The sequence below is a fragment of the Salmo salar genome, chromosome ssa09 (genome assembly GCF_905237065.1).
Source record: "Salmo salar chromosome ssa09, Ssal_v3.1, whole genome shotgun sequence".
In the NCBI taxonomy this organism is placed as follows: Eukaryota; Metazoa; Chordata; class Actinopteri; order Salmoniformes; family Salmonidae; genus Salmo; species Salmo salar.
This window is the reverse complement of record NC_059450.1, coordinates 9234072-9260969: the sequence shown is the minus strand read 5'-3', so window position 1 is coordinate 9260969 and position 26898 is coordinate 9234072. Positions and strand designations below refer to the sequence as shown.

At 40.1% G+C, this 26898-nt stretch overlaps 2 protein-coding genes across 2 annotated transcripts; both read left to right on the top strand.

The window, feature by feature from the left end:
- Nucleotides 1–288: 288 nt before the first annotated feature.
- Nucleotides 289–22309, top strand: LOC106610687 (zinc finger protein 292). The gene is made up of 8 exons (XM_014210155.2): nt 289–495; nt 12634–12788; nt 15304–15382; nt 15647–15782; nt 15920–16122; nt 17767–17903; nt 18036–18177; nt 18276–22309. The coding sequence occupies exons 1-8, from the start codon at nt 346–348 to the stop codon at nt 20628–20630; spliced, it is 3357 nt and encodes a 1118-aa protein (XP_014065630.2). The 5' UTR covers nt 289–345; the 3' UTR covers nt 20631–22309.
- On the top strand, nt 20630–24919 carry LOC123744588 (zinc finger protein 292-like). The gene has a single exon (XM_045723366.1). It carries the CDS (start codon nt 20776–20778, stop codon nt 24442–24444), a length of 3669 nt encoding a protein of 1222 aa, XP_045579322.1. The 5' UTR covers nt 20630–20775; the 3' UTR covers nt 24445–24919.
- The last annotated feature ends 1979 nt before the right edge of the window (nt 24920–26898 follow it).

The window sequence follows — 26898 nt, the reverse complement described above, 5'->3', positions numbered from 1 at the left end:
TTTACTAAAATACTTCAGAACTTTGTAGTATTAGATTGCATGTGGGGAACATTATTCGATTACAACCACAGGCCTAGGCCGATGGGCAATACTCAATTTGTTGTCTACGTTATATCTAGTAGGCCTATTAACATAATTGTCAACATCTTATATGAATCTTTCAATTAATAAGTAATGTATTATGTATTTTTGGTTTATCTTATTTTATATAAGGTCATGCATGCATGCTTGTGCCAGCGACACCGATGTAGCGCTTTTATCGTCGTCTCTCCCCTCCCCCTGTCCGTGCGTGTGCAAGTCTGGCAGCGTAACATCTGTGCGTACGCGGTCGTGATTGTTGTGAAGATGGCGGGGGGAGAGACAGAGAAGGAATATGACACAAGGAAAGCTATCGAAGGGCTCCGAGAACGGTTCCAGGAATTGACTACAACGCTAAAAGAAAGTTCGGAATCACTGTCTGAGGCCTCGTTGCGTTTCTGCCAGGAATTCTGCCAGGTCAGCATTTTTTTCCCCTTCCAACTACCCATCCTTGTGGTTTGCAGTCTTCCATCCAGCTTCCAGCCTGATGATGCGCGTGTACGTTAGGTACAACAATGTAGCTAGCTCGCGCTAGCCACATCAGAACATAAAAACCCCCACAATTAATCCCTGTTTTAACTTCCAATGATAGTAGTTAGTGGACTATATACATCATACGTGTTTTCCTTATATTTAGTTCATTCTCTTACTTTCGAATTATACCCGAGCATCACTAATTTCCCCAAGCTAGTTAGCGAGTTGCTAGTTGAATGCTGGCTGGCTGGCTGGCTAGCTAGTTAAGGCTCCTTAATGCTGGGAAGAGCTAGTTAGCTTTTTGTGCGGACTTGTATTCACATTCTCTAGCTGTTAGTGTTTTATGTTTTGCTCGAGACAAAACATCATTCATCCATGTTAACGTGCATATTTTACTTTAAATTATAGCAACAGAACGTTTTTCATTTCGTCCATTGTGTTAGTGGATCAATATTGAGTGTGCCTGCAAAAGTATTCTATAGGGCCTGGTCAACCTAATGGTATTCATTTTCATGCACATCATAGGTTAACTACGTATGCATAGTTTTAATTGTTAGAAAAACAATATTAACTCATCAGCCTGTTTTTTGGGTAGGTTTATTCGGTTTTGTTCTTCATATATATATATATATATATAGTCTGTTTTTTTGTGTAATGTGGCAAACCTGGTGGGCCTTGTTTGAAGCCCCATCTGTGCGAAGTGATACATTCATTGGTCACATTAGGGATTATGAATGAGATTGGGTTTCATATCAGGCTCCATTTGGAGATCAAACGACAGTGTTTTATCTGACACTGACTGAGTAATAAGAATACACACAAGATTGGCTAGATGGTTACAAGGCTAACTTACTAAGACGCAGGGTTTTCTCTAAAACCTCTAAATACCTGGTCACCTCAAGATTTTTGTGTGTTTATTATCATGTGCTGAGAATTACATTTGTATTTATTTTCATATGTTGGAGATGCAATGAAATGCCATGATATGTTAGGCTACGTTTAGCAATAGCCTGAGATGTAGTCTATTTAGGACGGGCCTTTTTAGAAGACCTTTACTCATTGAGCAGAGATTAGGCTTCCCCTCGACTGGGGGAAGGGATCGCCAGTGCTTGTAGCATTCAAGCTAGTCTCACTCTCAACTTTGAATGTTGTCCTGCATGGGTAGCCTACGAACTACTCCGTGTGGTTTAGCCTATTGTAGGCTACTGCATGAATTCCATTTGGCCCACACTATAGGCTCCATTCAGCAGCCGGGCTTATAGAAGTCCAAGCAGCCTCCTGTATAATGCTTGTGTAGCTACAGTGCCTTCAGAAAGTATTCAGACCCCTTGGCTTTGCACATGTTATTATGTTACAGCCTGAATTTAAAATGGATTAGATGTTTTGGTCACTGGACCACAATGCCCGACAATGTTTAAGTGGAATTATTTTTTTATATATATTTTTTACAAATTAATAAAAAGCTTAAAAAAAACAACCCCCTTTGTTATGGCAAGCACACATACAATTATCTGTAAGGTCCCTCGGTCCAGCAGATTCAAACACAAATACCAAGGAGGTTTTCCAATGCCAAGTAAAGAAGGGCACCTATTGGTAGATGGGTTAAAAAAGACAAGAGACATTGACTATCCCTTTGAGCATGGTGTTATTCATTACACTTTGGATGGTTTATCAATACCAGTGGTGGAAAAAATACCCAATTGTCATACTTGAGTAAGAGTAAAGATACCTTAATAGAAATTGACTCTAAAATACACTTAAGTATCAAAAGTAAAAAAGAATTTCGAAGTCCTTATATTAAGCAAACCAGACTGCACCATTTTCTTGTTTTGTTTAATTTACGGATAACCAGGGGCACGCTCCAACACTCAGACATAATTTACAAACTAAGCATGTGTTTAGTGAGTCCACCAGATCAGAGGCAGTAGAGATGACTGGGATGTTCTCTTGATAAGTGTGTGAATGAGACAATTTTTCTGTCCTGCTAAGCATTCAAAATTTAACAAGTACTTTTGGGTGTCAGAGGAAATGTATGGAGTAAAAAGTACCTTTTTTTTTTTTTTTTTTTTTAGGAATGTAGTGAAGTAAAAGTTGTCAAATATAAATAGTGAAGTGCAGATACCCCAAAAACTACTTAAGTTGTACTTTAAAGTATTTTTACTGAAGTACTTTACACCACTGATCAATACACCCAGTCACTACAAAGATACAGGTGTCCTAAGTAACTGTTGCTGAAGAGGAAGGAAACCACTCAAGTAATACTGCAAAAAAAATCCAATACAACACATTACTGAGTACCACTCTCCATATTTTCAAGCATAGTGGTAGCAATGTTATGAGTATGCTTGTAATTGTTAAAGACTGGGAAGTTATTTAGGATAAAAAAGAAACTGAATGGAGCTAAGCACAGACAAAGTCCTAGAGGAAAACCTGGTTCAGTCTGCTTTCCACTCGACACTGGGAGATGAATTCACCTTTCAGCAGGACAATAGTTTAAAACACAAGGCCAAATCTAAATGAGTTCTTACCAAGAATACAGTGAATGTACCTGAGTGGCCAAGTTACAGTTTTGACTTAAATCTACGTGAAAATCTATGGCAAGACCTGGTTGCATAGGAATGATCAACAACAAATTTGACAGAGCTTGCAGAATTTTGAAAAGAATAATGGGCAAATGTTGCACAATCAAGGTGTGGAAACTCTTAGACTTACCCAGAAAGACTCTCAGCTGCAATCGGTGCCTAAAGAGCTTCTACAAAGTATTGACTCAGGGGTAGGGCTGTGTGATATGGGCAAAATATCAAATCATGTTATTTTATGTTTTTCAATAATAAAAGTTATACATTTGCTTCATGGGTAATGCGTGACCATAGGGTGGCAACATCCATTTAAATCCTTTAGAATGTGTCTTTCTCCATTCTGATTTGTTTTATACGGTTCAATTCAACTTCAGCCAACTCAATTTCTGAATTTCCTGCACTAATTTGAGATCATTTTCACACTGCCATGTAGGGTTGCATGATATGGGCCAACAACCTAGGCCTTATTTTTAACCAAATGTTGCAATTGTGATTTGACTTGTGAATTAAAGCAAAACACTTGGGTGAGCTGTTGGAATGATGGAAATATGATTATTCTCCTTTTATAGCTAGAATATAATAGTGGGCACTTTGAATAGTGTTTTGACATGACAATGAGTGAAAATGCCAGAGAGGAGTTATTGTGAAAAGGTAGGAACCAAAGTGTTGACAAGTGTTTCCAAGGGGACCCTATAATCTTTGACTACATTGAATGTTTTCTCTTAGCTACTTCATGTAGCTTACTTATTCATGCTTCGCGTATTCCTTTTTGATTTAAAAGATAATGTTGCACAAACATGCTGATTTTAGGTCTATACCATCACTGGTATTATCAGGCTGTATAGCTAATTACGTTCTCTTACTCAGTACATTTATTAACTAGCTAGCCAGCTAACTAGCGATTAGCAGCAAAGAAGATTTAGGCCCAACTTGCTAAGAAAAGACAAACTAGCTGTTTGCAGATTTAAGAAACACAAATGAAGTGTAATTGTAGAACGCTAGTGGATTTTTATTAAGAAGAAACGTGAAAACGGCATCATTGTCATCAACATTGTTGCATGTGCTACGTTGACCAACAGACTGAACGCAAGTGTCTTGTTTTCGAGGAACAACAAATGCGCTCCTTGAGTGACGGGGCGGGGCTAGATCTGTGTGGAAACCAGTATGGAGAGCAAGAGTGGAGAGAGATGACTCAAGTAGCGATGTAAACTATAAAAATTGACATAACACACGACGTATCCCATTTAACAAACAAACATTCAAATACCGTTGTAGAAGGTAAAGTAAAAACCCAAACTGATCCGTGCATCAATACCAGTATATAGTTAAAAAAACGGTTTATCGCCCAGCCCTACTCAGGGTGAATACTTTTATGTAAATGAGATTTTGCAGTATTTCATTCTCAATAAATTTGCAAACATTTCGAAAAACATGTTTTCACTTTGTCATTATGGGGTACAGTGGGGCAAAAAAGTATTTAGTCAGCCACCAATTGTGCAAGTTCTCCCACTTAAAAAGATGAGAGAGGCCTGTAATTTTCATCATAGGTACACTTCAACTATGACAGACGAAATGAGAAAAAAAATCCAGAAAATCACATTGTAGGATTTTTAATGAATTTATTTGCAAATTATGGTGGAAAATAAGTATTTGGTCAATAACAAAAGTTTATCTCAATACTTTGTTATATACCCTTTGTTGGCAATGACACAGGTCAAATGTTTTCTGTAAGTCTTCACAAGGTTTTCACACACTGTTGCTGGTATTTTGGCCCATTCCTCTAGAGCAGTGATGTTTTGGGGCTGTCGCTGGGCAACACGGACTTTCAACTCCCTCCAAAGATTTTCTATGGGGTTGAGATCTGGAGACTGGCTAGGCCACTCCAGGACCCTGAAATGCTTCTTACGAAGCCACTCCTTCGTTGCCCGGGCGGTGTGTTTGGGATCATTGTCATGCTGAAAGACCCAGCCACGTTTCGTCTTCAATGCCCTTGCTGATGAAAGGAGGTTTTCATTCAAAATCTCACGATACATGGCCCCATTCATTCTTTCCTTTACACGGATCAGTCGTCCTGGTCCCTTTGCAGAAAAACAGCCCCAAAGCATGATGTTTCCACCCCCATGCTTCACAGTAGGTATGGTGTTTTTTGGATGCAACTCGGCATTCTTTGTCCTCCAAACACGATGAGTTGAGTTTTTACCAAAAAGTTCTATTTTGGTTTCATCTGACCATATGACATTCTTCCAATCCTCTTCTGGATCATCCAAATGCTCTCTAGCAAACTTCAGACGGGCCTGGACATGTACTGGCTTAAGCAGGGGGACACATCTGGCACTGCAGGATTTGAGTCCCTGGCGGCGTAGTGTTACTGATGGTAGGCTTTGTTACTTTGGTCCCAGCTCTCTGCAGGTCATTCACTAGGTCCCCCTGTGTGGTTCTGGGATTTTTGCTCACCGTTCTTGTGATCATTTTGACCCCACGGGGTGAGATCTTGCGTGGAGCCCCAGATCGAGGGAGATTATCAGTGGTCTTGTATGTCTTCCATTTCCTAATAATTGCTCCCACAGTTGATTTCTTCAAACCAAGCTGCTTACCTATTGCAGATTCAGTCTTCCCAGCCTGGTGCAGGTCTACAATTGTGTTTCTGGTGTCCTTTGACAGCTCTTTGGTCTTGGCCATAGTGGAGTTTGGAGTGTGACTGTTTGAGGTTGTGGACAGGTGTCTTTTATACTGATAACAAGTTCAAACAGGTGCCATTAATACAGGTAACGAGTGGAGGACAGATAGAGGAGCCTCTTAAAGAAAAAGTTACAGGTCTGTGAGAGCCAGAAATCTTGCTTGTTTGTAGGTGACCAAATACTTATTTTCCACCATAATTTGCAAATAAATTCATTAAAAATCCTACAATGTGATTTTCTGGATTTCTTTTTCTCATTTTGTCTGTCATAGTTGACGTGTACCTATGATGAAAATTGCAGGCCTCTCTCATCTTTTTAAGTGGAAGAACTTGCACAATTGGTGGCTGACTAAATACCTTTTTGCCCCACTGTATATTGTGTGTAGATGGGTGAGAGAAATATATTTAATACATTTTGCATTCAGGCTGTGTAACATAAAATGTGGAATAAGTAGAAAATAACATTCTGAAGGCACTGTATGTTGGTTCATCTTTTACCTTTTTTTTTTTATTAGGCCACATATGAGGTGAATGTTCGCAGTCCAACAAAGTGTTCTTTACTAGTGACGCACCGACATGACATTCTTGGCCGATAACAATATCCAATATTTTCCTTGCCAAAAAAACTATACTCATAACTGATATTTAACATTTTAGTGGCCTTTTTAAGTATTCTAGTACAGTTAAATGGTTAACACACACACATGGACGCAGCGGTCTAAGGCACTGCATCTCAGTGCAAGAGGCGTCACTACAGTCCCTGGTTCGAATCCAGGCTGTATCACATCCGGCCGAGATTGGGACTCCCATAGGGCGGCACCTCATTGGCCCGGCGTCGTCCGAATTTGGCCAGGGTTGGCCGTCCCACCCACGGTTCACACTATTCAACAGCCAGTGAAAAATCAGAGCGCCAAATTCAACCACAAAATGTCATCATTCAACGGACTATTTTACACCATTTTAAAGGTACACGTCTCCTTAATGTAACCACATTGTCCGATTTCAAAAAGGCTTTATGGCGAAAGCATACAGTTGGAACTGTCCTAACATAATCTAACACAAGAAAAAGCACGCAGCCATTTTCCTAGCAAGGACAGGTGTCACAAAAACCAGAACCAGCTAAAATTATGCACTTACCTTTGACGATCTTCATCAGATGACACTCCTAGGACATCATGTTACACAATACATGCATTGTTTATTCGATAAAGTTCATATTTATATCCATAAACCCCATTTTACATTGGCGCGTGATGTTCAGAAAATATTTTGCCTCTAATACTGCTGGTGAATCAGCACCAAAATTTACAAAAATACTCATCATAAACGTTGATAAAATATTAAACTGTTATTCAAAGAATTATAGATGAACATCTCCTTTATGCAAATGCTGTGACAGATTTCAAAAAAGCTTCACGAGGAAAGCACACTTTGCAATAATCTGAGTACTGCGCTCATAAAAATACACTAGGCAATACAGATACTCGCCATTTTGGAGTCATCTAAAATCATAAATACCATTAGAAATATTCACTTACCTTTGATCTTCATCAGAAGGCACTTCCAGTAATCCCAGGTCCACAATAAATGTTGCTTTGTTCGATAAAGTCCATAATTTATGTCAAAATAGCTCCTTGCTGTTAGCACGTTCAGTAAGCCACTCCAAGTGTAGGAAGCGCGAGGAAAAGTAAAAAAGTTATATTTACGTTCGTTCAAACATGTCAAACGTTGTATAGCATCAATCTTTAGGGCCTTTATCACTTAGAACTTCAATAATATTCCAACCGGACGATTCCATTGTCTTGAAAAACGTTTTGGAACACAGCTACCTCTCACGTGAACGCGCACCAATGAACTGATGTCCTTCCCTGGGTCACCAACTTCCCCACCTTCTTGTTCGCTCTCTGTTCATCATAGACGCCTCAAACAACTTTCTAAAGACTGTTGACATCTAGTGGAAGCCTTAGGAAGTGCAAAATGAACCCTAAGTCACTGTGTTTCGATAGGCAATGACTTGAAAGGACTACAAGCACCAGACTTCCCACTTCCTGGTTAGATTTTTCTCAGGTTTTTACCTGCCATATGAGTTCTGTTATACTCACAGACATCATTCAAACAGTTTTAGAAACTTCAGAGTGTTTTCTATCCAAATCTACTAATAATATGCATATTCTAGTTCCTGGGCCCTGGTAGTAGGCCGTTTTAATTTGGGTACGTTTTTCATCCGGCCGTGAAAATACTGCCCCCTACCCTAGAGAGGTTAAATCGTTTTTTTCCTAATCAATCTACACACAATACCCCATAATGACAAAACACAGGTTTTTATGAATCTTTGCAAATTTTATATAACCCCCCTGAAATACCACAGTTACATAAGTTTTCAGACCCTTTACTCAGTACTTTGTTGAAGCACCTTTGGCAGCAATTACAGCCTCAAGTCTTCTTGGGTATGATGCTACAAGCTTGGCACACCAGTATTTGGGAGATTCTCCTATTCTTCTCTGCAGATCCTCTCAAGCTCTGTCAGGTTGGATGGGGAGCGTTGCTGCACAGCTATTTTTAGGTCTCTCCAGAGATGTTTGATAGGGTTCATGTCCGGGTTCTGGCTGGGCCACTCAAGGACATTCAGAGACTTGTCCCGAAGCAACGCCTGTGTTGTCTTGGCTGTGTGCTTATGGTCATTGTCCTGTTGGAAGGTGAACCTTTTCCCCAGTCTGAGGTCCTGAGTGCTCTGGAGCAGGTTTTCATCATGGATCTCACTGTATTTTCCTCTTCATCTTTCCCTCGAGCCTGAGTAAGTAGTCTCCCAGTCCTGCCGCTGAAAACCATGCTTCACCATAGGGATGGTGCCAGATTTCCTCCAGATGTGATGCTTGGCATTCAGGTCAAAGGTTTCATCAGACCAGAGAATCTTGTTTCTCATGGTCTGAGAGTCCTTTAGGTGCCCTTTGGCAAACTCCAAGTGGGCTGTCGTGCATTTTTCGGAGTGCCTTCTGTCTTGGCACTCTACCATAAATACCTGATTGGTGCTGGTTGTCCTTTTGGAAGGTTATCCCATCTCCATAGCGGAACTCTGGAGTGCTGTCAGTGACAATCCTGTCTCGGAGCTCTACGTACAATTTCTTCGACCTCATGGCTTGGTTTTTGCTCTAACATGCACTGTCAACTGTGGGACCTTTTTTTTTTATATATATATAGACAGGTGTGCCTTTCCAAATTATGTCCAATCAGTTGAATGTATCAATTGAATAATCAAGTTCAAGTCCAATCAAGTTGGAGAAACATCTCAAAGATGAATAATGGAAACAAGATTCAGAGTCTCATAGCAAATTGTCTGAATTCTTACAGTACCACTCAAGTTTGGACACCTATTTATTCCAGGGTTTTTCTTTATTTGTACTATTTCTACATTCTAGAATAATAGTGAAGACATCAAAATTATGAAATAACACATGGAATCATGTAGAAACCAAAAAAGTGCTAAACAAAGATTCTTCGAAGGAGCCACCCTTTGCCTTGATGACAGCTTTGCACACTCTTGGCATTTTCTCAACCAGCTTCATGAGGTAGTCCCCTGGAATGCATTTCAATTAACAGGTGTGCCTTGATGAAGGTTAATTTACATTTTAGTCATTTAGCAGACGCTCTTATCCAGAGCGGCTTACAGTAGTAATGCATGCATTTCATACATTTAAAAAAATATATATATATTTTTCCCCCCATACTGGTCCCCCGTGGGAATCGAACCCACAACCCTGGCTCTACCAACTGAGCCACGCGGGACCACATTTGTGGAATTTCTTTCCTTGTTAATCTGTTTGAGCCAATAAGTTGTTGTGACAAGGTAGGGGGGGGTATATAGAAGATGGTCCTATTTGGTAAAAGATCAAGTCCATATTATGGCAATAAAACAGCTCAAATAAGCGAAGAGAAATTACAGTCCATCATTACTTTAAGACATGAAGGTCAGTCAATCCCGAAAATGTCAAGAACTTTGAATGTTTCTTCAAGTTCAGTCACAAAATCATCAAGCGCTGTGAGAGCCAGTTACATTATGAGGACCACCACAGGAAAGGAAGACCCAGAGTTACCTCTGCTGCAGAGGATAAGTTCATTAGTTACTAGCCTGAGTAATTGCAGCCCAAATAAATGCTTCAGAGTTCAAGTAACAGACACAACTGTAAAGAGGAAACTGTGTGAATCAGGCCTTCATTGTCAAATTGCTGCAAAGAAACCACTACTAAAGGACACCAATAAAAAATAAAAAAGACTTGCTTGGGCCAAGAAACAAGAGCAATGGACATTAGACCGGTGGAAATCTGTCCTTTTGGTCTGAGTCCAAATGTGTGATTTTTGGTTCCAACCGTCGTCTTTGTGAGACGCAGACTAGGTGTACGGATTATCTCTGCATGTGTGGTTGCCACCATGAAGCATGGAGGAAGTGTAATGGTGTGGGTGTGCTTTGCTGGTAACCCTGTCTGATTTATTTAGAATTCAAGGCACACTTAACCAGCATGGCTACCACAGCATTCTGCAGCGATACACCATTCCATCTGGTTTGCGCTTAGTGGGACTATACTTTTTTTTTTAACAGGACAATGACCCAACACACCTCCACGCTGTGTAAGAGCTATTTGACAAAGAAGGAGAGCGATGGAGTGCTGTATCAGATGACCTGGCTTCCAGTCACCCAACCTCAACCCAATTTGAGATGGTTTGGGATGAGTTGGACTGCAAAGTGAAGGAAAAGCAGCCTACAAGTTCTGTTTTCATCTAGAACTTAAAGGGTGGTTACATTGAAGAATCTAAAATATATTTTGATTTGTTTAACACTTTTTTTTGTTTGTTTACTACATGATTCTATATGAGTTATTTCATTGTTTTGGTGTCTTCACTATTATTCTACAATGTAGAAAATAGTGAAAATAAAGAAAAGCCCTTGAATGAGTAGGTATGTCCAAACATTTGACTTGTACTGTATGTAAACAAGGTTTTTCTGATTTTTTTATTTTTCGAAATGGTCTAAACCTGTTTTCGCTTTTTCATTTTGGGGTATTGTGTGTAGTTTGAGGATTTTTTTTTTTTTTTTAAATCCAGTTTAGAAGAAAGCTGTAATGTAACAAAATGTGGAAAAGGTCAAGGTCTGAATACTTTCCCAATTGCGGTTGACTGGAGCATCCCAGGACTGAGTCTCAATGGACTTCTGTATCAGGGCTAGGTTTTGGCTTGACACATTTCAAGACATAAAGGAAAATGAACTAGCCAACATTTTCCAAGGGGGGTTGCTTGACAGGCCATTGCCTAATATATCTGGCTGTGATGCCTTTTTGGTTGGTTATATAGTCTGAAACGATGCACTGCAAAACATATTTTTTAAAGTTTCTTCTCAACCACTACAAGCCAGAATGTTGCATAATGTATTTACTCTACCAGTTGTCGGTTCAGTTGGTCCTTTTATTAATTTACATTTTAGAAAAAATAACCACAGAAGTATTAATAAAGCTGCAATATATAACTTTGTGGGCGACCTGACCAAATTCACATAGAAATGTGTGTTTTCTATGTCTGTCATTTGCATTGAAAGCAAGTAGATCTTTTCTATAGCGCTATTTCTATGCTTCCTGTTCTGAAGTGTTTCATTTTTGAGTCTTCAAACAGCTGAAAATACAATATTTTTGGTTATTAAATATGTCTCACAGTGGTTTAGATGGTAGAATGATTTTCTATGCTGTACTTGCTTGTTTCTGTCGCACAAACAGAAATTAGGCAAACTTACAATTTTAGCAACCAGAAAATGACGGAGAGATTTCTATATAGTGCAGCTTTAAACCAACTTCAAAACAAGGGTCTCTGTGGCTCTCATGATTTGTTTGTTCATCGCCTGAGGCAAGCGCACAAGATGTAAGTACATGTACGCGATGCACGCATGCTAACCGAAGTCTTGCAGGTCTTTACATGGTTTTGAGCATGTGCCAAATAATAGAAATCTCAATGCCGGTAACCGTTTGAAAAGGCGGTTTAATACTTTCCTGTGGATATTTATTCTAAAATTGAGAGTGAAAAGGATACTCTACCAGTTACCTGTGCGGGTTAAGTTCAAATGTAATTTTATTAAACATTCTTGCTTGTAGATGTTGTGAGGTAACTTTTCAATTTTGTGCAGTACATGGTTTGTGATACCTTTGGTAACAGCCACTGTTTTTTATTTGAGCAAAAGTCATACCGCATAAAAAATAACATCGCAACAGCTGTTATTGAAATTGTTTCGATACAAAGAGTGTGATACCAATCAGGGCCCTGAGGGCAGGAGTTTCCCATCCCTGGGCTAGAGTATGGACCATTATTTCTAGGGCTGGGATGATGCCAGTATCACAGTATGTTTTCCATGGCAAAAATGTAAACACTAAGCAGGCCAAATTCTTTGGTCCTTTTAAAAACCTGCTATATGTAAAATATTGTGTGCTATAGCTTGGAAAATACATTTAAATGTGACTCTAGATGAGGGCTGTTTTCATAAATAGTATTGTGGCAACGAAACAAAACTTAACAAGTATGGTGATACTGGTGTCGTTCTGGCCCTGATTATTTCCTAATTGTTTTGGTAGTTGTGGTTTTCTCAATTTGCTATTTTAGTGGAGTGTAGCCTAATTTACTTGGAAGGACTAATACTTAATGAAATTAGTCCATTTGTCATTTTCTATGATAATTGTCAAGTCGTTGGAAAGAAAAAAAAATACAAATAAATTGAATAGCAAGCACTAACCAGCTTGCCACATTTTATTCCAGACTCTAAGAGCATGCCATGATGTTGTCATTTGTTTACAGATCCTTGTGGAACATGCAGGCCGATGGAAGACTGAGGAGGAGCCACTGCCTTTACTGGAGGCGTACACAGTGGCCATACTCAGTTATGCGAAGGCCACGTCCTGTCTCTCCTCCGAATGTGAAAATGTGCCACTCGTTCTTGAAAACCTAGCAATGTGAGTACTCGAGATAATGTCTAAGTGATTCATATGCATGGATGCTTCATGGAACCAGCTATGCAGTATTTCAGATGGTGCTAGGCCTATGTTGTTGAATGACTGTTCGCATTCCACTTCTGCTAGTGCTACTGACGAATACAACTGTATCCTGCCTAGGGTTGTTACGGTGACCGTATTACCGTCACACCGGCGGTCATGAGTCATGATGCAGTCAAATTCCAGGTGACCGTTCAGTCACGGTAGTTAGGCTTTTCCAAACTGATGCTGCTGATGGTCGTTAGTAGCGTACCAAACTTGCTAACTGCCTGGTACTCCGCACTCTTGTCCCTCTAATAACTCTGACATCAATGCAAATGTAATCTAAAATCTAATCAAACACTTCTTGAGCTCATGTTGTGCAACATTTCTATAGGCTACACAATTGCGTGAGAAGTTGATGGCCTCTATTAAAAAGAGGATTATCCCATTACCTTTCTATAGGCTAGGCCTACTATATTTATTTCTCAACTTTCCTAATATTAAGCACATTGCTTCTCTTTAAAACAGGAATATAGCCAACCTCGCTGGTATGAAAATGAACCACAGGAAAGCGCCCTCCATTCGCTATTTAAGTGCATAGATGACATGTATTTTTTCCCACTGCCCCTGTTTCGCGACAGGTGTGTGATAATGGTCCATTCTAAATCAAAACAAATTTCACCCATATATTATTTTGTATATGTAAAGACAAGATTGAATCAATAATAGTGTGATGGGTGACAATATTAGCCTACCACTTGTGAATTATGTATTACCACTTGTGAATGATGCCCAGCTTAATGCAAGAAACAGCGCATGCTTTTTTAAAACTTTTGTAGCCAAGCCCATGGGCCTATATATTTTGATAAGATTTGTATCACAACTAAAGTGGCCAAATAACTTAAATTGAAGCGCATTTATCCCCTTTACAATGGTTGTAGAGCCTAACTGGCATAGATACACAGCGCGTGAGTCAAGTTTGGGGAAGATATTTTTATGGTGAAAATTGCACCTTTATGGGCCTCCCAAGTGGCGCAGCTGTCTAAGGCACTGCAGTGCTATAGGTGTCACTACAGACCCGGGTTCGATCCCAGCTGTGTTGCATCCCAATGTCTGTTTTCACTTGTAGCCTGTGAGAAAGACCCATTCATGTGATGGAGAACCATGTGAGTGAGAGGTGCCGAGTGCTTCGGGCATGCAGCCAGGAGAAGGGAATTGTAATTACGATGTTCAGCCCAAGGACACAACGGCCATTGGCCGCAAAAGGCATGGATTTTTTTAAAGGGACATTACGGCCACACAAAGGGGATGCAGCCAGGGAATTCAAGTGCTTGTCAAATTGTGAATGAGAGACTGACGTGTGTACAGCTTGCGCAAAAAACAAAGCTGAGCTCATGCCTTTCATGCAACTTTTTTCAAATCATCATTAGTCGCATCATGCAGCCTTATAGCATGTATAAAAAATCTAAACATATAGCCCAACATTTATATCACAACTAAAGTTACATAACTAATGGCTTGTAGGCTATGCATGGAAGCCAGGAGATGCTAAATGTGTTTTGTTAATTAACAGTCAATTACCGTGAGACCGACAGTTATTTGCTTGACAATCACCGGCTGACAAAATGTCATGACTGCCACAGCCCTAATACTCTGACGCGATGCGAACGTCGCAAAATAAATTTAGAAATCTATATTATTCAATTATTGCATTCACACTGCTCACGCGAGCCAACGAGCGTCTGCGTTGCCAAGGGCTAAAATAGAAGTCAGTTCTATTTCTGACGCAGATTGCGCTGCAAGTCCAGCCTCTCCCATCTCCTCATTGGTTTATAGAAGCAGGTACCCACGTGCCATCTCCTCATTGGTTATACCCACGTGGGTGACTGAAAGACAAACGAGGTCGGTGGCGGTATTTCACCGAATTTATGAAATTTGCCAATCGCAATATAAAGTCCAGAGAAGGAAAAACCCTGAAAGGAGGAGAGATGACTAGAAATGATTCGGTTGACCGTTTTATGTGTGGATTAATTGTCGGAGTAGAGGACCTTGTGCATTTCAGGTAAAATAACAACTCGATGTATATATCCCAGGACAAATTAGCTAGCAACAGCAAGCTAGCTAAATAGGACAAATTAGCTAGCAAGTGCAAGCTAGCTAGCTAGCTAAATTGCCATAAATGTTTAATGCTTTTCGACCTGTCCCCAAATTAATGTAATTGGTTCAGAGTTTGTTTTGATATTTTAACCTGCGTGTCGTGATCGTGTTTGGTGTGGGGGGACAAAATACATTTATGCACGATCGCGCACAACCGGTTTGGGTTCCGTGTAATCCTGCTTCACTCCATTTCACAAGCTAAATCAATTAGGCTTCCCTTATAAGAGCTGTGGCAGAAGTGTGTAGTGCTTCTTTCATTTTAGTCATCTGCACACAACTTTAGCAGCATTAGCATGAACCTAAACAAACTCATTGAATGACCCTGTTTTACTTGCAGGAGCTGTCTGGAGCTCCTTCTCTCACTGCCTGAGCATGTCCCTGGTGCCTTATGGGGGGAGTTTCAGTCCTCTGTCAAGGTTAGTCTCAATGCTGCTCTTTTTTTTTAATCAACTTTGCATAGAACAGAAATGTATGGAGTGAACTTTTTTATTTATAAATTATTTTGTACTGCCAATTCTCTCTAGAAAAAGAGTGACATGGTGTCGCTTTGAAGCTGAATTGGAATATGCATGCAATAATCACAAACCCTATTTGACCTAATTGGAGAATCTTGTGTTTTGAAAAGTTGTTTGGTTTGTATATCTGAAAAGTTTTATGAAGTTATTTCCTTTCCTTTATAGTTGGCACACAGCCTTTTGCAAGAAAATGGGAACACACAGCTAAACATGCTATCAGCTATGGCACAGGCGCCTGGTGTGTGGAACAACACCACTCTGTGCAGCATTCTGTCTAATGAGAAAACTGAAATTGACAGAGGTTAGTTTTAGCCTACCTGTTTTTTTTTTTTTTTCCCTAATATCAAAAACTTTCTACATGTGAGTTGACTGATTAAATGTTGTGGTGACTGCTCAGAAGTGCTATCTGTAATAGTGTTCTCTTTCTCTACTCCCCAGTTAATGAGTTCCTGCAGATGGAAGGTCCTACACTCCTTAATATGCGAATAAAGCACCTTATCAAACAGAATCGAGCAGAGAAAGCGGCTGTCTTAGCGAAGATGTGCTCGGAGTATCCAGAGTACGAAGGAAAAGGGAACTTCAAGCAGACATACTTTGTTTGCCTGTGTGTGACAAAAACACAAGAACAACTCATGCAAGAGGTGAGTGAATAGCATTTACATCAAGTCGTTTACCAGGCAAGTGCATTCAAATAAGGGGGCTGACCAAAGGCTTGTCTTTTAATTTCTTATGGCTTGAATCCCGTTAGCGGGATCGATATGACGACAGCCAGTGAAAGTGCACGGCGGCAAATTCAAAAACACAAAAATCTCATAATTAAAATGTATTATACACCCTTTTAAAGATATGATTCTCCTTAATCTAACCACAGTGTCCGATTTTCAAAAAGGCTTTACGGCGAAAGCAAAACATTAGATTATGTTAGGACAGCACCTAAACAAGAAAAACCACCCAGCCATTTTCCAAGCAAGGAGAGGCGTCGCAAAAAAACGGAAATACAGCTAAAATGAATTACTAACCTTTGATCTTCATCAGATGACACTCCCAGGACTCAATGTTACAAAATGCATGTATGTTTTGTTGGATAAAGTTCATATTTATATCCATAAACCCCATTTTACATTGGCGCGTGATGTTCAGAAAATGTATTCCCACCAAAACTTTCCGGTGAATGAGCACATCAATTTACAAAAATACTCATCATAAACGTTGATAAAATTTACAACAGTTATTGAAAGAATTATAGATATACTACTCCTTAATGCAACCGCTGTGTCATATTTTAAAATGGCTTTTCGGCGAAAGCACATTTTTCAATATTCTGAGTACACAGCTCAGCCATCAAAGCAAGCTATACAGTTACCCGCCAAGTTCTAGAGTCAACTAAACAAAGAATTAGTATTATAAATCTTCCCTTACCTTTGCTGATCTTGGTCGGAATGCACTACCAGGACGCCTACTTCCACAAGAAATGTTCTTTTTGTTCGAAATACTCCATATTTATGTCCAAATACCTCCGTTTTGTTTGTGCGTTCAGATCACTATCCAAAGGCATTACGCGTGAGCGTAAAACAAGAGACACAAAGTTAAATAGTTCCATTACCGTTCACAGAAACATGTCAAACGATGTTTACAATCAATCCTTAGGGTCTTTTTAACATAAAACGTCAATAATATTCCAACCGGACAATAGCGTATTCATTACAGAAGAAAAAGAATGAGCGGCGTGCCAAATGTGCCTGCGCAGTAAACAACTCACTGCTCCCAGGCAGTCAACTCATTGACTGAGCTCCTATTCTCTGCCCAGTAACAGGAGACGCATGAAACAAGTTTCTAAAGGCTGTTGAAAGCCAATGGAAGCCTTAGGAAGTGAAAAATGACCCCACAGACACTGTAGTTTGAACAGGGATTAGATAGAAACTACAAATCACTTCCTGGTTGGATTTCTTTCTCAGGTTTATGCCTGCCATATAAGTTCTGTTATACTCACAGACATCATTCAAACAGTTTTAGAAACTTCAGAGTGTTTTTTTTAATCCAAATCTACTAATAATATACATATCTTAGTTTCTGAGAGTGAATAGGAGGCAGTTTACTCTGGGCACGTCAGTCATCCAAGCGACTCAATACTGCCACCATCCATAAGAAGTTTAGCACTGATGGAGATTTGCTGAAGAAATTAAACAACTCCTGTTTGATAATGATGAATGAAGATGACCCTAATGTGAAATGATCAACTGTGGATGGCAATGAATTACCATCATTATATGTTTTATCTGTGCCAGATCACGCAGGTAGACTGTAAGGATGCATTGGAGATGATTTGTAACCTGGAGTCGGATGGGGATGAAAAAGGAGCCCTTTGTTTGTGCTCTGCGTTCCTCAAGCGGCAGCTTCTCCAGGGAGATGTGTATTGTGCCTGGTGAGTATTGCCCTCTTTTAATTTTCCACTCGCTCTCACAGTTTAGAGCGGATGTTGTATGTTGACAACAAACTCTCTTGTAAAGCCCTTCATGGGTAGCGGACCAATAATGATATACTTTTCTTCTTACAGGGAGCTCACACTATTCTGGAGTAAGCTTTTAATGCGGTCAGAGTCTTCAGCAGATTCATTTCTTGATCAATGCAGAAAGTTGGTCCTGCTATCAAGGAACGTCTGTCATATCCTCTTCCTCATCAAGGTTATCCAGTCCGAGGTGAAGTTCTTTGTGTGAAATTGTATATGTTACTGCCTGGATATAGCCTGTAGCGATTTATATTCTCATGACTGACTTTGGCTTTATTCTTTTCTCAGGTTGGAGGAGTGGGACTGCCTGTGTGCATTGAAATGTGCATTCGAGCTCTACAAATGGCATCCAGTGACAACACAGACAGCAGGACCACCATCTGCAAAACAATTTCCTGCCTTTTGCCCACTGATTTCGAGGTGAAACAGGCATGCCAACTAACAGAGTTCCTCAATCAGCCTACTGTGAACTCATATTATGCTGTTGAATCACTCTATAATGAACCTGATGAAAAGCGTGAGGATGAGAATCTTCCAGTACCCAACTCACTACGCTGTGAGTTACTGTTGGCCTTGAAGACACAGTGGCCTTTTGATCCAGAATTTTGGGACTGGAGAACCTTGAAGCGCAATTGTTTGGCATTGATGGGTGAGGAGGCATCCATTGTGTCATCTATCGACACTCTCAATGACACCGATAAGGGACTTGAGGATGATGCAGCAGAAACAGGTTCAGAGTTCAAAGACCTTGAGGATTTTATTTTGAACACAACAAATGAATTGAATGAAATTGCAGATGAAAAAGAGAAAAATAGGGAAGCTAAGAAATTAAGGGAGAAAGGGTTTGTTTCGGCAAGATTTAGGAATTGGCGAGCCTATATGCAGTATTGTGTTCTATGTGATAAAGAGTTCCTTGGCCACAGGATAGTCCGTCATGCACAGAAGCATTTTAAAGATGGGGTCTACACCTGTCCAATATGTGCTGACAGCTTTAACACTAAGGAGATCCTTGAGCCACATGTAGCATCACATGTAAAGCAATCTTGCAAAGAGCGACTTGCTGCAATGAAAGCAACTAGGAAATTGCCCAAGCCAATGCAATCCACCAGCAGTCATTGGAATAATTTGAAAGATAGAGCTGTCGTTAAGCTTGAGGCAGAGACCAATGTCAGTCCAAATGATGCTAATTTTCTGGATGGAAATCACAACAGTGCTGAAACTGTCAAAGTCAATACTCAAAATCCTGTACAAACTAAGGTCAGTCCTCCAAAGCCTGTACAAACTAGATATGAAGCTGAATTTACAGAGGATTGTGTCTGCCCTGTTACATACTGTCAGAAGGTATTCAAGTTTTTTCGGAGTCTTGTAACGCATGTAAAAGCCCACAAAAATGACGAGGAAGCAACACGTTTTTTGGAGATACAACAACAGAAGGTTGTATGTCAGTATTGTCGTCGGCAGTTTGTTAATGCCAGACATCTCAATGATCATTTGCAAATGCACTGTGGTGCTAAGCCATACTATTGCATACAGCTGAATTGCACAGCCAGCTTTCACTGCAATTCGGAACTTCTCATGCACAAAAGACAACACACTGACTTTAAGGCACAGTGTATGTTCCCTAATTGTGGAAGGATTTTCAATGAGGCCTACCTGTTGTATGATCATGAGGCACAACATTACCTTACATTCACTTGCAAAATAGCTAATTGTGGGACGATTTTCTATTCACAGTCCCAGCTAAATTTGCATCAGCAGAACCATGATACAAATGAAGTGCCCATCACAAGTGAGAACCATCCTGTACCTAAAATGGAACCTTCCACCCAGTGCGCCGCTAGGCAAGAGGAAACCTGCTCTGCCTCTGTCATTCTAGATCAGAAGACTGCACATGATTATGCGAAGGAAGAAGTAGTTAAATCAGGTTCGTCAACGTCAACAGTTCCTGAGAACCCAAACGGCACAGTGAAAATAAAACATTCAGTCGAGAGCATGTTGAATTCTGTTATCAATCCTAGAAAGGAGTTACAGAAGTGTTATGTTCCACTCATCAAAACTAAGCTCGGATTGGAGAATGCAAAACTATCTCCTGATGTCCCATGCCAAGATATGATTGCCAATTGTGAGGATCAAAATCACTGTGGAACCAATCCCTTGAAAGGGTATCCAAAAGAGGACCTGGATAACCAACCAACTCAAGCTGTTCAGAAAGTGTTACCACAGGCCTTTCCTCTACCAGAAATTAAGAGTGAACCCCCGTTTTTGCTACATCCAAATGAAAGCACTCCTGCAATAACTGGTAGAGATGAAGACGCACATAGTTGTCCGCTTGAAGCATGTGACCGCAAATACAGTACCCCCAAAAGTCTCTCTCGACACGTAAAGAAAAACCATCCAGACATTTTTGAAGACTGGAAACTGGCTAAGAAGTACAAGAAAGTTGCCAAAATAACTTCGAGAAAAGTTCCATCTGTGAACAGGACTTCAAAGGACCAAACATCACTTCATCAAGTATCACAATGCAGAAATTCTGGACTACAGCAGTTCGAATATCCGATGGCATGTTCAAGTTTACCTGCTGTTTGCCCCTCTTGGGAAGCCCCAACCAAATCAGACTGGGCTAATGCAGTCAGAGATGGGTGAAGCGTGGACATCTACATTGAACAATTGCTATGCAGATGTCTTCCATCTGAATGAATACCCCAATAAGAGCGTAACTCCTTGGCAATCAGAATCTCATCCAACTGGCTATCCTTTAGAAAGGGGCAGAGAACATGCACCAGCAAATATGCATGGTAGTGCCATCCATCCCATTAAATCAGAATCAAGTTTGATGAATCAGATGTCAGAATATGTGTCAAGCTCGCTTATGCTGGATAATGGAGGACACATGCACAGTGGAGGACAACACTATGGGATAATTAACTCTGGGGTTAATGCAGATAGTGTTGATGTTTCCCTAATGAGAAAAAACTATTCCAATATGTTTTCCCAAGAAAGTAATGGTAACAATTTGTCAGCTGGAGGTTTCCTTGCTTCATATGTCCCAGATGAATCTTCCAATCTTAATTCAAGATCAAGGCCATCAACAGACATTCCAAGCATTGTATTGAGTCATGATGGCCAAGTAGCACCAAGAAACACAGTGGAGATGACCAACATTGAGAACATAACCAATTATGAGAATCAGATGAACAGCTCTGTAGATGACATGCTTCTTAGTTCACATGCTTCTATCCAAACAGTTTTCTCATATGATGAGGACACATGTCATGCAGAATCTGAAGCTATCCCTGCAGACGACAAGAATGCTGTTCATGAAACACAGACAGTAAAACGCTGCAGACTCAGCAAGAGAACGAAATGGCCTGCTATTATAAAGGATGGTAAAGTTATCTGCCGAAGATGCTTTAGAGAATTCTCAAGCACGAAATCTCTCGGAGGTCATCTTTCAAAACGCTCCCAGTGCAAACCATTAGATGAAATGGATTTAACGGATGATTTGCCTACGTCATTTCTCGACTTTCTCAATGACCCAAATGTTCCTGAAACCAATGGATCAACAAACAACTTGGTAAATGTTGAATTCCCACAGGAAGTTGTTGGTAATCTCGCCACACCAAATACCTCTGATTTGGCACAAAAGGAAACCTCAAAACCACTGGATTCTCATTCATTAAACACCTTTCCTTCAGTTTTGACAGGTGGACAATCCAAAATCTGCCCAAATAAAACAGAAGTTTGGATAGAATTGGTACAGTCAAAAAATCATGTTGGTAGTCAGCAGAAGGAGGGAAAGTCGAGTGATAGTCTTGCTGAAAAAAGGTCAAATACAACTTCCATTGCAGCATGTCAAGATGACAAGGTTATAGAAATTCAAAATGCTTTACAAATGTTGGGTTTAGTTGAAGCTGCACATGAGAAAAGTTTGCAGGAAAATTGTTCCTCAAAGTACAATGACTGCCAAAGCAATGCAATCTCAAGCGATAATGTCATGCAAAAAGATAGTGATCAAAGCACGACAACAAAAACGATTATGAAGGAGGACCAGAATCGTGACAATGGCCCCAAGCCATTCAAGTGTGAAATGGATAATTGTGAATATGGGTTCATGACCAAAGAGGCGTTGTTCAGACACCTTGCTCGAGTTCATGATTACACAATTGAGATGATTGAGGACCTCAAGAAAACCCCAGTCAAATTCTCTCCATATCCTTGTCACATTTGCCAGAAAACATTTACCAGAACCACAGGCCTAAGAATTCACTATGAAAAAGTTCACCACCTGACGCAGGCAGAGATGAACAAGTTAAAGGTTGGAAGTCGCAAAAAAAAGTCAAGCAACTCTACTATCGAAACAGAGGTAGAGAGTAGTAATGGAACTGGATCTTCAGTTGTGTCGACTTTAATCAAACAAGAGCCACTTGATATTGACATTGGCTGTCCAATGCAAAGCACAGATCAAGAGGGACATGCACAGTCCTCTGAGATTACAGCAGGAGATGTAGTACAAGAGGATTCTTTCCATCAGTTAACAGTTGAGAGGGTGCAATCACCACAAGATACTCTGGAGGACCTTGACAAGTCATTTTACCAGTTAGAATCACCATCAAAGACAGGATACACCAAGAATGAGCCAACAATGACAGCCATGCAAATGAACCACACCCCAGTGTTGAAGCAGAAATTCAGTCAAGGTGACACTCTAAAAGAGCCAGAAGCATGTTCGAACACTAAATCTTTTAGCCATGCAACAGAGGCGATATCCAGCCAGGCTGTGAAACCCTCACTTGAAAAAGCAAGTTGTTCAAAAAACACAATATCTAAAGATGAGGTTCATGTCCAAAAGAAAGAAAAGATTCAAAAAAGGTTGGGGCTTCAACTGTGTGATGCTGACAATTCTTTCAGTCCATATAGGCCGTACCGTTGTGTTCATGAAGGATGCGCTGCAGCTTTTACGATCCAGCAAAATTTGATACTTCACTGTAGGGCTATGCATCAGTCATCCCTTCCCCTGCCTTCAGGAGACCTTGGTACTGACATCCCTGGTCAACAAGCTGCTGAAGTTCAGAATAATGAAATCAGATGTCAAGTGAAAGACTGTTCACGGATATTCCCGGGGATCACAACCTTAGTGCAGCATTACCTATTGCTTCATAAATTCACTCGAGATAAAGCCACTGTTATGATGTCAAGCATCAAGGTAGGGACATTCCAGTGTGACCGGTCAGAATGTACACTCTCCTTCACCTCTGTGGAGAAATACATTGACCACATAAAAAACTTTCACAAGGAAATTAACATCTCTGAGAGAGGCAGTGTGGATCAGACTTTCAAGTGTGCGTATGATGGCTGTGACCGGGTCTACACTACAAAGTCAAACCTCCTTCGTCATGAGATGAAAAAGCATAATTTAATTTATATTCCCAGAACACAGCAACAGAGAACAACAGGCGTCATTCCCAACAATGGTAAAGAGAACATTGAAAACAAATTCAAAGTGAAGAAGAAAAACACTAAGAAGAAAGATGACAAATCACCTGACCACTGGACTAGCTTCGGAAAACCCTCTCTGAAATCTATGGATGAAGCATCTGCCATGTGCACAAAGAACTTCTCTTTGCAATACCCATGCATGATAAAAGGCTGTGATGCTGTTGAGCGGGCTGAACGGAATATATTCAGACATTACACCACACATGGCCTCACTGAGAGATATATAGAGGATCAGAGAAGCCAGTTCATTTTCTGCAAAAAGTACCCACGCTCAAGATTCAAAGATGCAAACAAATCCGAGGGTATGTCAACAGACGCCTCCGCTGAGGAGACAGACCCTAATGAGAGTGAACCTGAGATTTCAAAGACCAACTGTCAGAGGCAAGAAGCGTTGGATGGTGTCATTCAAGCAGAGGCTAAACTGTCAACTGATGCTTGTTCTGAATCCCAGTCTTCTACTTCAGAGGTCAAAAAGAGGGGGCGTCCCCTAAAATCGGAGCGGCGAGCATTAGCTTGTCCGGACAGAAGATTGACTCTGAGAAATCGTCCGGCAGATAAAGTTTACGAGTTGACAGACGCTTCAGACCAGGGCTTCACTGCTTCTCAAGAGGAAGAAACAGAGGATGGCGTTGCACTGGACACTTTGTTAAAGTTCCTGGAAACTTCACCATCGACCCACACTCCCAAAAGAAAAATGAGTGGAGATTCAAGAACGGAGTTGCCATTAAAACAGCAGCGTACCTTTCAGCAGAACACGGCCAACATTATATGCGATACACCTGATATATTTATTGAAGCCTGTCAAAACCTTGTAGACTTCAGAAATCCTCTCAGTCTTCAGTCGGTGAACAATGTGAAGATAGTAATGGACAAAACCTTTTCCAATGGTGCTGAGCTTTTGCTAAAGCAACTTCAAGATATGCGACCCATGGTTTTAATAAAAAAGTGGCTTCATAGTTGATGGATTGCTCACAGCCTGATGTTTTTATTTTTTACTCTTAACTCAGGATTAGAAAAGTAACATGCTGCAAACATATGTTAATATTGTTCAGATCTCATGGTAAACTGTTTTCACCATTAAACAATTGAAGGAGAATTTTCTACTTATTATGGTTGATTGTAAGTTTGGGTAATGTGTGTTAGTCATATAAGAACCAGGTAATCTATAGGGAACATAGACTTTAGAACATGTTTGTATTTATGAGGCTTCTAGTACTAATTGTTTTTGCTAAATGAAGAATTTTAAGGAAAAACAGTTTTTATATATCCCTATGGGATTATATTTTTTTGTTTATTTAAATGTTTCAACACTAGTATCTGTAATATTTACATGTCTTCCACAAAGTGTTAAATAAAATGTAACTGTTTGCCTTTGTAAAACTTGTTTGCATGATGTTATTTACATTCAGTATTATAAAGCAACTATGTGAAGAGCCCATTTGATCTCATTACATTTGACTGGTGGTTTTGACACACACACACATTGCATTAAAACACCATAGCCCTGACCCCTATTGAAGGCGTAAGAGCTGACTTATAATTTGTAATTGATGTATTTATTCAGCCAGACCGTTTGAGCCCTGATTCCCTTATACCCTTCACATGGCATCGTCTACTACTAGGTCCATAATGATGATCAGACAGTGCCTCAGGTAAGTAATGAAATAAATGGTTTCAGAACAGTGGGTTTATGATGAAAAAACAACAACTCAAGACAGTGCATTTTTGTTCGTTGGTTTTACTGATATCCAGGCACATTACATTGTTGGGTGAGTGTTTTAAAGAATAATCAAAAATTGTTAACTCTGCTATAATGATCTTGTTATTCTTGAATGAACTACAAATAGAGTACCACATTCATAATATGGAAATGGTTCCAATCGTTTTTCCACCATTTCTTTTTCCCATAGGGGATTTTAGAAACACTTCAGATGGGGTAGTGTTTTGTGTTGGCTTACCCAGGTGTGATGTTTTTATAACTGTGAATCTCTTGGAAAAGGTGACTTTAATCAATATAATGTATTCCCCCCCCCCAAATGAAATGCAAACGTGGTTATCATACAGAACTACAAATGCCTGTCTCAAGCGTCACATCACTCACCAGGGCCATGATTATCTGGATGATGCTGTCAAATTGAGGCAAAGTTAAGAATCTGCCGCAATCTTCTACTCGAATATAAAAGAAGTGCCAATGACGTGGAAAGAATCAGCTGTTTTGTAAGGGAAAGAGTAAAGAACGAAAAAATGTGGTGCGGCTGTTTCGACCCAGAGAAATCCCAAAAGAGTCTCAGTTCAGCAAAGCACAGAGTCCGGCAAGACCAGGCCTATTCAGGGACCCAGTGACAAATGACCAGCTGCCAGATATAGGAATTAATCTGCTACACGCACCGGTTTTTGGTGCATTTTCGGCTGTAGGTGACGACAACTAAAGTGATCACTGCATAGTTAAGGTGCTCTACCTTCGAACAACAAAGCTATCTACAGTGAACTGTTGTCAATGCTATGGGCCATGCAGCTACAGGTTAACTTTGGGGATTGTTTATTATCCTTGTATTAATCATTGTACTCGTCGTAGACTTAACATAAACAGTGTTGCACAAGTCCTACAGGCTCACATGTGTAGGCTACATTTAATAATATCTTCAGTTGATCATAGTGACAATTGCAGCCTAGATAATTTATACAGATTCTTTGACAATTATTTATTTTTTATTTAACTAGGCAAGTCAGTTAAGAACACATTCTTATTGTCAATGACGGCCTAGGAACAGTGGGTTAACTGCCTTGTTCAGGGGCAGAATGACAGATTTTTACCTTGTCAGCTCGGTCCAACGATCTAACCACTAGGCTACCTGCCGCCCCTGATGAAGTAATTGATAAAGCCCATTTTATGTAGCACAAACTGTATCATTGCAAATGTGTGGCATAATGCATGATGACAGTCTCAGATATTAAAACCTTACTTTCCTTTTATTTAAGGTCACTGTTACAACTACTTCTGGTACCAAATAATGAATAATTAGAGGTCCTTTGGAAAGAATTGGTATACGTCTTCAAGGTAATCGGCCCAGAGCAATGCCAAAGTATTTGATGCAAGTTCCAGGTTTGTCACAAGTTATCAAGCAACCACAAAATATGGTGACTGCGGAGTGTAGACGATTGACTAGTAAAAGGGTGGACTTTAAACTGCAACACACAAGTCCCTTAATACTGAAAGAGTGTTCATGTGATACATTTTTGGATGAATGGAAAAGTCAGCACCAAGATTGCTGGATTTTTTGCAACGTGTGAGCACTTTCTCCATGGCTGGCTACAGGAAAAAGGAAAAAAAGCTTCAGAAGGCGCAAATAAGTGCACAATGGCAACTGCCACTATTTTAAGGGCACGTTAAAATGTATGTGTACACAAATGTTTC

Bases quoted from the DNA above. Each gene is read 5' to 3' on its own strand.
- LOC123744588 (XM_045723366.1), top strand. From the start codon at position 20,776: ATGCATGGTAGTGCCATCCATCCCATTAAATCAGAATCAAGTTTGATG.
- LOC106610687 (XM_014210155.2), top strand. From the start codon at position 346: ATGGCGGGGGGAGAGACAGAGAAGGAATATGACACAAGGAAAGCTATC. The intron at 15,783-15,919 runs GTTAGTTTTAGC...TCTACTCCCCAG, and splicing joins GAAAACTGAAATTGACAGAG to TTAATGAGTTCCTGCAGATG. The intron at 17,904-18,035 runs GTGAGTATTGCC...TTCTTCTTACAG, and splicing joins GGAGATGTGTATTGTGCCTG to GGAGCTCACACTATTCTGGA.